Below are 16216 nucleotides of genomic sequence, written 5' to 3'. Positions count from 1 at the left end.
CACCCCCCCACTCACACACACACACACACCTCCACTCACACACACACACCTCCACTCACACACACACACCTCCACTCACACACACACACCTCCACTCACACACACACACCTCCACTCACACACACCTCCACTCTCACACACCTCCACTCTCACACACACCCACTCTCACACACACCCACTCTCACACACACCCACTCTCACACACACCCACTCTCACACACACACCCACCCACTCACAGACACATACACCTCCCCACACACACACCCCCACTCCCACCCACAGACACACACACCCCCACTCACACATACCCCCCAACCCCCACCCACTCACACACACCCACTCACTCACACACACCCCCCCCCACACACACACACACACCCCCCCACTCACACACACACACACCCCCCCCCACTCACACACACACACACACACCCCCACTCACACACACACACCCCCACTCACACACACACACACACCCCCACTCACACACCCCCACACACACCCCCACTCACCCCCCCACTCACCCCCCCACTCACACACCCCCACACACCCCCACACACCCCCCCACTCACACACACCCCCCCACTCACACACACCCCCCACTCACACACACACCCCCCCACTCACACACACACCCCCCACTCACACACACACACCCCCCACTCACACACACACACCCCCCACTCACACACACACACCCCCCCACTCACACACCCCCCCACTCACACACCCCCCCACTCACACACACACACACACCCCCACTCACACACACACACACACACCCCCACTCACACACACACACCCCCACTCACACACACACACACACACACACACACACACACCCCCACTCACACACACACACACACACCCCCACTCACACACACACACACACCCCCCCACTCACACACACACACACACCCCCCCACTCACACACACACACACACACCCCCACTCACACACACACACACACCCCCCCACTCACACACACACACACACCCCCACTCACACACCCCCACTCACACACCCCCACACACCCCCACTCACACACACACACACACACACACACCCACTCACACACCCCCACACACCCACACACCCCCACTCACACACACACACACCCCCACTCACACACACACACACCCCCACTCACACACCCCCACTCACACACACACACCCCCACTCACACACACACACCCCCACTCACACACACACACCCACTCACACACACACCCACTCATTCACACACACACCTCCCCACACACACCTCCCCACACACACACCCCCACTCTCACACACCCCCCAACCCCCACCCACTCACACACCCCCACACTCTCACTCCCACTCAGACACACACCCCACTCACAGACACACACACACCTCCACTCACAGACACACACACACCTCCACTCACAGACACACACACACCTCCACTCACAGACACACACCCCCCCACTCTCACACACACACACTGATTCTCACACACCCCCACTCACACACCCCCAACCCCCACCCACTCAGTCACACACACACCCACTCACTCACACACACACCTCCCCACACACACCTCCCCTCTCACACACCTCCCCTCTCACACACCCCCACTCTCACACACCCCCCAACCCCCACCCACTCACACACCCCCACACTCACACTCCCACTCACAGACACACACCCCACTCACAGACACACACACACCTCCACTCACAGACACACACACACCTCCACTCACATACTCACACCCCCCCACTCTCACACACACACACTGATTCTCACACACCCCCACTCACACACCCCCAACCCCCACCCCCCACCCACTCAGTCACACACACACCCACTCACTCACACACACACCCACTCATTCACACACACACACCTCCCCACACACACCTCCCCTCTCACACACCCCCAACCCCCACCCACTCACTCACACACCTCCCCACCCACACACCTCCCCACACACACCTCCCCCCACACACCCCCGCTCTCATACCCCCTAACCCCCACCCACTCTCACACACACACCCACCCACTCACAGACACACACACTTCCCCACACACACACCCCCACAGACACACATACCCCCACTCACACACACCCCCACTCACACACCCCCCAACCCCCACCCACACCCACCTACTCACACACACACCCCCCCACTCACACACACACACACACCTCCACTCACACACACACACCTCCACTCACACACACACACCTCCACTCACACACACACACCTCCACTCACACACACACACCTCCACTCTCACACACCTCCACTCTCACACACCTCCACTCTCACACACACCCACTCTCACACACACCCACTCTCACACACACCCACTCTCACACACACCCACTCTCACACACACACCCACCCACTCACAGACACATACACCTCCCCACACACACACCCCCACTCCCACCCACAGACACACACACCCCCACTCACACATACCCCCCAACCCCCACCCACTCACACACACCCACTCACTCACACACACCCCCCCCCACACACACACACACACCCCCCCACTCACACACACACACACACCCCCCCACTCACACACACACACACACCCCCCCACTCACACACACACACACCCCCACTCACACACACACACACACCCCCACTCACACACACACACACACCCCCACTCACACACCCCCACACACACCCCCACTCACCCCCCCACTCACACACCCCCACTCACCCCCCCACTCACCCCCCCACTCACACACCCCCACTCACCCCCCCACTCACACACCCCCACACACCCCCACACACCCCCCCACTCACACACACCCCCCCACTCACACACACACCCCCCACTCACACACACACCCCCCCACTCACACACACACCCCCCACTCACACACACACACCCCCCACTCACACACACACACCCCCCCACTCACACACCCCCCCACTCACACACCCCCCCACTCACACACACACACACACCCCCACTCACACACACACACACACACACACACACACACACACACACACACCCCCACTCACACACCCCCACTCACACCCCCACTCACACACACCCCCACTCACACACACCCCCACTCACAGACACACACCCCCACTCAGACACACACACCTCCACTCACAGACACCCCCACTCTCACACACCCACCCACTCACAGACACACACACCTCCCCACACACACACCCCCACTCCCACCCAGACACACACACCCCCACTCACACACACACCCCCACTCACACACCCCCCAACCCCCACCCACTCACACACACCCACTCACTCACACACACCCACTCACAGACACACACCCCACTCACAGACACACACACCTCCACTCACACACACACCCACTCACAGACACACAGCCCACTCACAGACACACACACCTCCACTCACAGACACCCCCACTCTCACACACACACCCACCCACTCACAGACACACACACACTCCCACACCCACCCACCCACCCACACCCCCCACTCACACACACCTCCCCACTCAGACACACACACCTCCACTCACATACACCCCCACTCTCACACACACCCCCATTCTCACACACCCCCCAACCCCCTCCCACTCACTCACACCCCCACAATCACACACCCCCACTCCCACACACCCCCCAACCCCCACCCACTCAATCACACACACCCCCACACTCACACCCACACCCCCCCACTCACACACACCCCCACACACACCCACCCACACACACACCCACTCCCACACACACTCCCACACACACACCCACTCCCACCCCCACTCACACACACACACCTCCACTCACAGACATACCCACTCTCACACACACACACACCCACTCACAGACACACACACACTCCCACACACACCCACCCACCCACACCCCCCACTCACACACACACCCCCACTCAGACACACACACCTCCACTCACATACACCCCCACTCTCACACACACCCCCATTCTCACACACACCCCAACCCCCCCCACTCACTCACACCCCCACACTCACACACCCCCACTCCCACACACCCCCCAACCACTCAATCACACACACCCCCACACTCACCCCCACTCCCACACACACCCACACCCCCCCACTCACACACACCCCCACTCACTCACATACACCCCCACTCTCACACACACACCCCCATTCTCACACACCCCCCAACCCCCTCCCACTCACTCACACCCCCACAATCACACACCCCCACTCCCACACACCCCCCAACCCCCACCCACTCAATCACACACACCCCCACACTCACCCCCACTCCCACACACACCCACACCCCCCCACTCACACACACCCCCACCCACACACACCCACTCCCACACACACACCCACTCCCACCCCCACTCACACACACACCCCCACTCACACACCCCCCAACCCCCACCCACTCACACACACCCACTCACTCACACACACCCCAACCCCCACCCACTCACACACACCCACTCACACACACCCACTCACACACCCCCCCACTCATACACACCCACTCACACACACCCCCCCACTCACAGACACACACCCCCCCACTCACAGACACACCCACTCTCACACACACACACACCCACTCACAGACACACACCCCACTCACACACACACACTCCCACACACACCCACCCACCCACACCCCCCACTCACACACACACCCCCACTCAGACACACACACCTCCACTCACATACACCCCCACTCTCACACACACCCCCATTCTCACACACACCCCAACCCCCCCCACTCACTCACACCCCCACACTCACACACCCCCACTCCCACACACCCCCCAACCACTCAATCACACACACCCCCACACTCACCCCCACTCCCACACACACCCACACCCCCCACTCACACACACCCCCACTCACTCACATACACCCCCACTCTCACACACACACCCCCATTCTCACACACCCCCCAACCCCCTCCCACTCACTCACACCCCACAATCACACACCCCCACTCCCACACACCCCCCAACCCCCACCCACTCAATCACACACACCCCCACACTCACCCCCACTCCCACACACACCCACACCCCCCCACTCACACACACCCCCACCCACACACACCCACTCCCACACACACACCCACTCCCACCCCCACTCACACACACACCCCCACTCACACACCCCCCAACCCCCACCCACTCACACACACCCACTCACTCACACACACCCCAACCCCCACCCACTCACACACACCCACTCACACACACCCACTCACACACCCCCCCCACTCATACACACCCACTCACACACACCCCCCCACTCACAGACACACACCCCCCACTCACAGACACACCCACTCTCACACACACACACACCCACTCACAGACACACACCCCACTCACACACACCCCCCAACCCCCACCCACTCAATCACACACACCCCCAAACTCACCCCCACTCACACACACACCCACACCCCCCCACTCACACACACCCCCACTCACACACACACACCCCCACTCACACACACACACACACACACACCCCCACTCACACACACACACACACCCCCACTCACACACACACTCACCCCCACTCACACACACACACACACCCCCACTCTCACACACACACACACCCCCACTCACACACACACACACCCCCACTCACACACACACACACACCTCCACTCAGACACCCCCACTCTCACACACACCCACCCACTCACAGACACACACACCTCCCCACACACACACCCCCACTCACACACACACACACCCCCACTCACACACACACACACCCCCACTCACACACACACACACCCACCCACACACACACACCCACCCACACCCCCCACTCACACACACATTCTCACACACACCCCAACCCCCACCCCCACTCACACACCCCCAACCCCCACCCACTCACTCTCACACACCCCCACACTCACACATCCCCACTCCCACACACACCCACACCCCCACCCACACACACTCCTACTCTCACACACACCCCCACTCTCACACACCCCCCAACCCCCTCCCACTCACTCACACACACCCCCACACTCACACACCCTCACTCCCACACACACACACACCCACTCACACACACACACCCACACCCCCCCACTCACACACACCCCCACTCACACACACACACCTCCACTCATACACCCCCACTCTCTCACACACACATTCTCACACCCCCCCCAACCCCCACTCACACACCCCCACACACCCACCCCCACTCCCACACCCCCCCTCTCTCACACACCCATTCTCACACCCCCCCCAACCCCCACTCACACACCCCCACACACCCACCCCCACTCCCACACCCCCCCCAACCCCCACCCACTCAATCACACACACCCCCACACTCACCCCCACTCCCACACACACCCACACACACCCACCCACCCACACACCCACTCCCACACACACCCACCCACACCCCCCCCACTCACACACACACACATTCTCACACACACCCCAACCCCCACCCCCACTCACACACCCCCAACCCCCACCCACTCACTCACACACACCCCCACACTCACACACCCCCACTCCCACACACACCCACACCCCCACCCACACACACCCCTACTCTCACACACCCCCCCACTCTCACACACACCCCCCAACCCCCTCCCACTCACTCTCACACACCCCCACACACCCACTCACTCACACACCCTCACTCCCACACACACACCCACCCACTCACACACACACCCACACCCACTCCCACACACACACCCACACCCCCCCCACCCCCACCCACTCACTCACACACACCCCCACACTCACACACCCCCACTCCCACACACACCCACACCCCCACACACCCCTACTCTCACACACACCCCTACTCTCACACACCCCCCCACTCTCACACACACCCCCACTCTCACACACACCCCCACTCTCACACACACCCCCCAACCCCCTCCCACTCACTCTCACACACCCCCACACACCCACTCACTCACACACCCTCACTCCCACACACACACACACCCACACCCACTCCCACACCCACACCCCCCCCACCCCCACCCACTCACTCACACACACCCCCACACACACACCCCCCCCACTCACACACCCCCCCACTCAGACACACACACCTCCACTCATACACCCCCACTCTCTCACACACACACACCTCCACTCATACACCCCCACTCTCTCACACACACACATTCTCACACCCCCCCAACCCCCACTCACACACCCCCACACACCCACCCACACCCCCACTCCCACCCACCCACACACACACACTCCCACCCACCCACACACACACTCACACCCACCCCCACACTCACACACCCCCACTCCCACACACACCCACCCACCCACTCACACACACACTCACTGACACGCACACACGCTCATACACTCACACACAAACACACTTTTCTCCTTCCCGCTGTCAGCCAGCCAGACACCCAGCAGGTTGTATGTGTACGTGTTAAACAGACAGAGCGGTTTACACTAGGAGAATTTCTCATAAACACCAGTTTGCCTGACAAAGCCGTTACAACTGAAACAAATACACTGCAAAATGTCCCATCATAATATTTACCCACACACTATACGTCACTTCATGTACAGTCTGAATTCATTTAACATATTTGAAATGCAGCACCTTACTACCTAGTAATACCTGCTAATGCACTTAGGTTCCGGTTTTTCTGCTTCTTCCATCAGTACAGTGCTCCAGTAAACAGATGCAGTACCGGTTAAGGATAACATGCTAACTTTTATTACCATTCTGAAAATCAGTCCAGATAACTTGAGAAAGAAAGGACTAAAAACAAGCCAGTGTCCAGGTGGATAAATGGCATGAATTTGCTCAATGTTTTTAAATGTAGTTTAAGTTTGGGAACGCTTTCAATTTGTTTTTATTTTATTTAATTTTCTTTTACAATTCAGCTGTTGCATTCAGCTACTAAACACAATAATATTGTTGGCTCAACAAATATGCCTCATTTATGGGCCTCACCACTGCCATGTATACAGGCTGTCCCTTTTATCCAGGTCAAAACAGATCTATCTATCTTATATAATATATATATATATATATATATATATATATATATATATATATATATATATATATATATATATATATACACACATATATATGTGTATATATATATACATACATACATACACACGTACATACACACACACACACACCAAAAGGTGATAAACAGTTAATTCAGAAAGCAAGCCGTATTTAATCTTCCTTGAATACATCAGTCCGTACAGGATTCCCTGGAGTTTTTTTATGATTGTTGCAGCCAAAAATGCTTGATATTTCTGCTGCTTTTCTCAAAACTTGCGATGCAATTTGCGGAAATTGTCGTGCACGCTGTTTCGGAGCGATGTTTGTCGGTAAATGAGCGCTTTTAGCGGTCCTCACGTTCGACGCACGTGAATCGAAGAGGGCTTCGGCTGAACGTGCGTTGCGATGACGTCACACGACGTGTCTCGGCCCAAATCTGCAGAAAAACCTGCTGTAATTTTGAGCAATCTCAAGCGCCTCCGAACATTGTGCATATTTCTGCGATCGCAGAATCCTGGAGGAGTTGATACCTGCTCGGAACGGATACGGATCGAGCAGATGATGCACAGGTTTCTGTTCACTTTCAAAATGTCTTAATTGAAAATTTTAAAACAAATCTAAGTTTTTTTTCTCAGCTACTCCATAGCTTTCTTGCTTAGAAACATCAACAGGACGTTTTTACAAGTCTTACATACTTGCACACTTCTTGCTTTTTTCAGATCATTACCCATGTTGATGTGGAAGAACGGCTTTGGTTAAAAGTCCTATCTTAGTCATAATTCTGGAAAATATGTTGGGAATTTCAAACATGGGGTCAAGCACGGCTGATTTCACACAGCTTTGATCTGCTTAGTGTGGATCATTCTTGTAGTAGGGGAAGGGTCTTTCACAATCGTATAATCCTGGAGCACCAGCACTGGACAGTTTTTATTTGATTATTTTTATTTCATGCTCATGCGGCATCACACGCTCGGAGGAAAGCGCTATCTGCCCTCATGAGCTCACAGACACCTACGGAAGAAATGGGCGATATCTTATCGTTTGCGATATACTGGTAGAAATTCTCCCCACAATAAGAATTAGTCTTCCCGCGATAACAACGATAAAGCCTTGTTGATGACGTATTTGTGTGCGACGGTACGGCGGAAGACGGACGTGAAGCTGATGAGGAGTTTATCGCTAAACAAGGAGCTACCTCTACAATCTGGAACTGGTTTGGTTACAGAAAACCAGTTTTATTTTTAGATCAATGTTTATGTTTCTGAGGCTCTCAAGATCACAGCAGTCACATGTAGCTAAAAACAGTGGTGCATGGTACTATATTTATGTCGTCACTGATATCGTTATCAATAAAATACCAGAAAATATCGTGATATACTTTTAAGTCCATATCACCCTTCCCTAGCCTACGGTTGCTGTGATTGACAGGGGAGAGAGAGTGTTTGCCCCTCCCAGCCAGACCGCATGGCCAGTTTTGTGCCCGTGGACGCCTGGCCACGGACGGGATTCGAACTCGTGAGCTCAGGACCGTCAGGTGAACGATCAAGAAAAATGCCAAACCACTCAAGTCTAGATCGTGCGTATGATGAGTTACCTTGGCTGATGTCTCAAACCAGCCCAGGAAGCCGGCCTCCTTGCAGAAGTTGTCCATAAGCGAGGCGTTATTAGAGCTGTCTTTCTTCTGGTCGCATTTATTAGCCAGCAGGACGGACGGGATAGGGTTGCCGTTTGCAAGTTTCACCTTGCTGTCCAAGTCGTGCTTCCACTTCGACACGGCTTCGAACGTGGAGCTTCTGGTCACGTCGAACACCACGAACGCTCCCACTGCCTCCTTATAGTATACTCGGGTCATGTTCCCAAAGCGCTCCTGACCTAAACGCAACAAAAGATACACGTTATACAGATTCGAGTTTCTTAAGACTTCAGGATCTTAAGATCATCACGCTAAACACACAAAAAATGGCTTTTTCGCATTATATGAGGCCATATGGATCAGATTTCAGCTCCACTAATTTTCTCATTCCGCCGAGATCCTAGCAGTGCTGCAAGGCTGGCATGTAGCCTAATTCTGAACAACGGCTCGTCTCACGCCTTTCAAACTGGCAACGTACAGCATAGTATTACATTACACTGGAAGCGACATCTAACAAAATTAAGCAGCGGGAAAAAAAACTAAAGGAAGAAAAGAACAAAAAGGGAGGATACTGTAAGTGACAAATAACTGGCAGAAACGTGATTTATTTATTTATTTATTTATTTTAAAACGCCGTTTAGTCGGATATTTTTGACCTAAATAAGGAGCTCGAGTCAGATTCCTGCACATAGTTCATCCAGTAGGATGAGAGATCAAGCAAAGCTGGGGGACTTGAAATCCCAGAAAATCAAGTGTGTGTGATGCGATATCGAGACCAGGGATGATGAATAAGGCGTAAGAATGGAATAAGTGAAAGGTTCGCTCGAAGGCTGCGATAAAAAGGCAGTTCTGTGACCGGCTAAGAAATGGAATAAGTGAAACTGAACTTGACCTCTCTCCGCATCGAATGCACGGCAGCCTTAATGCAGAGATCGATAAATGAGCAGGAGGGAAACTAGACTGAAAGATAAAACGTCTCTCTGGTACACTGGCTCCCAGCCACAACGATGTGACCTATTAAAAGGTCTATTAAAATATTAAAAAGGTGTACAACCAAGTGTCAAATCTAACCCGTTACAATGTTAAAGTGCACCTATTATGGTTTTTCAAATATTACCACCTTTCATGTAGCGTGTTATACAGCTGTTTGTGAATGTAAAAAGTCTGCAAGGTTTCAAAAATCAAAGCGCACGACAAACAGAGTTATTGACTCCCACAAGAAGGAAGCGATTCTGAACAGCTGAAACGAGTCGTTAGTGATTCCAGACTTTACTTCCTGTACTAACCTACGTAGGTTTGTAACAAAAAGCCCCGCCTCTGCTCTTCATCGGCTGCTCGCTGACAGATGAAGCTGAAACTCGTTACGGCAGTGGGCGTTTCCTTTTTGAAACACAGCGTTAGACCAATCACAACAGACTGGGACATCTGACCAATCAGAGCAGAATATGCTCTCTGAAAAGAGGAGTTTAGAATGAATCCTTTAGAACGGATAATTTAACGAATCGTTTGTGACACTGCGCATGTAAATACATTCTATGAGACCTTTAAAACAAAATTAGGCACGTTTCAACACCATAATAAGTGTGCTTTAATGGTGATGATAATTAGAAAGTAATTATATATGTTGTTATTGTGGCGCCAGCAGCAGATAAAAATGTCGGCCATGTGGACATTAGACTATCCATTTGTGAAAGGATTATATTGTACTGTTACTTTTCTTTCATTTATTTATTTACAGTTTGCTCTAAAACCACCTGATCATCCGGCTGAGCTTTCGCGATTGCCGCTGCCTGCAAGCAGCTCCCGACTGCACAGCTGGTAATATTATTACACTCTTCCCTACTCTCCTTAAACCTGAAAAGGCGGGAAAAAATGCTCTTTTTTAGGTTATTAATTCAGGATGATTAAATAGTTTAGCACAATATTGAAAAATTTTTAATAAATCGCAAGCAGGTGAAAACCAAAATAACACAAGCCTAATTCAAACGCATATGTACAATATGTGGCATTGTGGCTTAGTTGGTTAAAGTGCCTGTCTCATAAACAGGAGATTACTGGGTTCATATCCCAGCAGTGCCTGATGCAGGACTTCTCTGTTGGGTGGCTGTGGCTCAGGTGGTAGAGATGTTTGTATATTAATCATAGGGTTGGCGGTTCGATTCCCGGCCCACACGACTCTACATACCAAAGTGTCCTTGGGCAAGACACTGAACCCCAAGTTGCTCCCGATGGCAAGTTAGCGCCTTGCATGGCAGCTCTGCTACCATGGGTGAATGAGACACAGTGTAAAGTGCTTTGGATAAAAGCACTATATAAGTGCAATCTATGCTTGCCAAAAACAGAAGTGTGTGTCAGACACGAACAATTATGACCTTAAACTGAAATAATTTTTTTTTATGTATGCGAGACAAGCTCGAGCGAGGAGCAGTATTAATTCCAGCTACGCTGTCTGAGAGTTTGATGCAACTAGAATATTTAATCTTGAGTGTGTATTTTAGGTTCTCCTTTAAACCGTGCACATGATTGCATTACACATTAAACTGTGTGCACGATTACCTGTAGGAACACAATACAAAATGAATATTTCTACAGCCTTTCCAGTCACTTGCTGCAACTCTCAACAGCAAAAAAACAAACAAACAAAAAAATATATATATATATATATATATATATATATATATTTCTTTCTCACACCTGCCTTAGCTTCAGGTTTTCATCATGCAAAAAAAAAAATTTTAAAAATAGGAAGTGCTCTTATATAAGCAGCGGAATAATGAGGGGGAAACCATATTGTTGAATTAACCCAAAGACATGAGTATATTCATGAAGCAATGTTTTGTCAAGTTATAAGACTTCTATCAGATGCTTTTTGAAATGATTGCCATCTTGTTTATATATGAATCGCATTAGTCTTTTGTTGCATTTCTTTCTTTTGAACGGCTTCTTGCTTTTATGTGTTACATCGTGCCGCAGGTGACAGCAAAGGAAAACTATGATCTGCTTCAGTCAGTCAGTATTTTTTCCTCTTTGGACTTTTTGGGCTTAAAGGCAAATGTTTGTGATCTATACGTTACTGAAAAACTTCTACGCAAGAAAAATCCCCACGCGTTGTGGGTGTGAACTTGGTAATGTCAATATCCTGAATGAATACTTAAACGCCTGTGTAACACGACCATGATGATGTAGAACCCCCCCCCTCCTCCCCCCAACCTCATCATAAACAGACATCTTTTAACCTGCAGCCAAAGATTAATGGAACAATAAATGCCTGCTGGAACTGTACGTGTAATTACTTTTAGGACACAGACAGTGGCTTGAGAAAGTATTCAACCTCCATAAAAGTCATCAGATTCATCTGGATTATAAACGACACTCAGACAGATTGTTCCAGCCAGTATTTTTATTTTATTGCAAACCAACATGTACGGCTGCGACTAACGGTCATTATCGATTATTTCTTCGGTTAATCGTATTAAAAGACCAATTTTTATTTTCGGGAAAAAAAAAACATGCTATTTCACATTCTGCCCAATGTTGTCCTTCAAACATTGCGCAAACTGAAGGCTATGAAAAAGGTATTAAATGCATCTATGTGAGCTCTGCTATACACTATGCAAAGAAAAAAAAAAAACTAACTAAAAAAGACTGATTGTACACAAGCTTTAAAGCAGAAGAAAAAAAATCACTATATTAAAAATGCTAAAATAGAAAAACAAAAGCACAGACTAAGTGTTAACTGGTAAGAGGTTGAATGTTCTGCAGTAACGTACACATTCACTCATCTGAACACAGTAACGTTATTTTATTCTGTAAATGTACGACACTTTTTAAAATTACATGTTATAACCCCATTACAGTTTCTGCGCTCATAAAAAACATAATTAATTTGGATTCTAAATACCTCTAAATATAGCATCCGACAGCATATTTGATCAAAATGAATATTTTAGTCAGAGTTATTGTGCTTCCTGTCTATTACGTGCTGTTTGATTGACACGTATGCGTGGACTCGTGCTCATTCAGTGAAGTTTAATGGAGACTCGCTCGCTGTCAGGATGAGCCTTTATGTATTTCAAATGGAAATACTGGCATGAATTTCTAACGTTTACAGATAAGGATATAAAGTTTAAAATATCATTTCTGCGCTGAAGAAACCACGTCTGGAACACGTTAAACAGCACACGCATCTGTCTGACACGACAAGCCACGTTAATACACTTACGAGTTTGTTTGAAGTACTTAATATAAAACACCTGGATCGTGCACTTTTCCCACAGGAGCAGCTCGCTCTGTGACCTCCGCTGTTTATCAGATGCGTTTTATTAATAGAAATGCGTTTTTCTCCGTTGTGAAGTGACTTCACTGACTGGGGTTATCCACAGTGACGTCAGACCCAACTAATCCATAATGAAACTCGTTGTCGATTATTTTAAATTATCGATTAGTTGAGGCAGCCCTACCAATAAAGTACATTTTCAAAGTCAAAAGAGCTCTTGAAATGGTTGTCTGGTGCACCTTCACTCCACTCTCAGCCACTCTGTACTCCATTACTCCTTCAGAGTGACTGTTTGCCTCGCTGAAGCTTCCCTCAGCAGTCTCTGGCTTGTTTTTGAGGGACGGCTTTGTCTAGATTGTGCTTGGGTGGTGTGATGCAGCTTCCACTTCCTCACTATTGATCCAGCAGTGCTTACTGGGACATCTTCGATATAGCTTTACACCCTAATCCTAAATTATGAAATTCTGTCACCTTATCTTCCACTTTCATAGAATGCTCCTTGTTTTCAATGACTAGGCCTGCGTTTACATGCACGTCGAATTCCGTTTAAGGTCTATCATTCGGGTTGCAGCCGTATTCCGAATACGATGTTTATATGAGTACAGGCATCGGAATGTTCCTGTATACACGGTTGTTGTACTGCAAGTATGCCCGAGTTGCCATTCCTAAATACCTAGCCTACAGCTGAGCATCTGTTAGCACCCACAATACCTTGCGGACCGAGCATGCGCATACATCTTTCGGTGGATTTTCTGAATAAGGTGTTGGCATGCAACAAATGTCTGATTAAAACAGGCATAATCCAGGGGAGGGAATCAGAACATTTAATCTGAAATCAGGCAGGAGATCGGATTGCAGCGTTCACATGAATTCAATATTGGCAAATTCTGATTAATATAGGAATATTCATGTGCATGTAAATGTAGACAATGACAGTTCAACTGAGGTGCAAGTCAAACAGGGGCTGCGATGGACTGGCACCCTGTCCAGGATGTACCCCGCCTTGTGCCCGATGCTTCCTGGGATAGGCTCCAGGTTCCCCCGCAACCCTGTAAAGGAGTAAGCGGTTGAAGATGGATGGGATAAAAAGGGGGGTGGGGGGGCTGTTGTAATATTTCACAGATGAAGGCCAATTACAAGGGGGGGGGGGTGATTTTCTTTGAAATACTTCCTAAGCAATAATTCATTTTGACTAAAAACTCAGTGTAAGAGAACACGAGTATGCAATACAAACACCGACAGGAAGAATGTGTGTACTGAACATTTGTAATAGACGGTAGAATATCCTGATTACAGTGTATTAAATATCCTGGTTATACAGTGGATCCGAGGGGCATAATAGTAAGGCTTTGAATGTCGTTTTTAGATCTTCATCTCTCTGATAATCACCAGCGCTTTAGTTTCAAGTTACGATAGAGTCTTTCAAAAGGTGGAATTTCTAGACAAGTTTGTATCTAATCAAAGTTATAAAAGAACATCGCCTTCCTTTATATATGACTTTCTTGATGCTGTGGCTCCAATATCGCTGAGATCCAAGGTCCTGATATGGAATGGCCCATTTAATCATTGTGCAGGGGTTAGAACCCTGTTTAATGGAGTTCATTAGAGGAGAACTGAGGGACATGAATGGGACACAGGGGAAATAAACACACTCTTCATTATGCATGCTTAGCTTTCTGATTCCTGATCTTCACCCCCCTGCCTCTCTCTCTCACACACACACACAGAGGCAAGGAGTCTCTCACTAATACAACATAATGCAGCAATATGTATCAGAGTTGAAAAATAATGCTAGATTGATATTTCGAAGCACTTTAAATTTATTTCAGGCTTAGTCTTATATACACCAACCAACATATACATATACACACACACACACACACACACACACACACACACACACACACACACACACAGAGACGTGCCCAACGGTTTCCGTTTCATTATCCGCGCACTCTCAGCTGCATACTTTACACGCCAAAAAGCTCTGCAGGTCTCTTGGCGGCTAATTGCTCTTAATTGCCAGGCTAAATTTACTCCTTTTAACCCCAGGTGAACGCCCAGGGCGGCTGACACGCAAGAAAAGAGCTCCTGGTTTTCATCTGCTTTTTCCACGATTTCCGCCTGGAGTCTCGTTTAAGCGAGCTCTGCGTGATCAGGCTCAGAACGGGAGTCGAGGAGCTGCTCGTTCTTCCGTGCCTTTGGAGTCGTTCTTATGCACCGTGTCCGAACGGGGCGTCAAATTACTTGCATTAGACAAGCATCAGAGATTAC

At 50.2% G+C, this 16216-nt stretch overlaps 1 protein-coding gene across 2 annotated transcripts in view; it reads right to left on the bottom strand.

The window, feature by feature from the left end:
- Window positions 1-16216, bottom strand: part of rab32a (RAB32a, member RAS oncogene family) — a 46485-nt gene that overhangs the window by 18479 nt on the left and 11790 nt on the right. For both annotated transcript variants that reach the window (XM_053647448.1, XM_053647440.1), the window contains exon 3: window positions 9628-9905. In XM_053647448.1, the coding sequence (XP_053503423.1) occupies window positions 9628-9905 (278 nt within the window). The remainder of the gene's footprint in view (window positions 1-9627; window positions 9906-16216) is intronic.

This window comes from Ictalurus furcatus, chromosome 2, assembly GCF_023375685.1.
Source record: "Ictalurus furcatus strain D&B chromosome 2, Billie_1.0, whole genome shotgun sequence".
In the NCBI taxonomy this organism is placed as follows: domain Eukaryota; kingdom Metazoa; phylum Chordata; class Actinopteri; order Siluriformes; family Ictaluridae; genus Ictalurus; species Ictalurus furcatus.
This window is presented reverse-complemented; position numbering and strand designations above follow the sequence as displayed.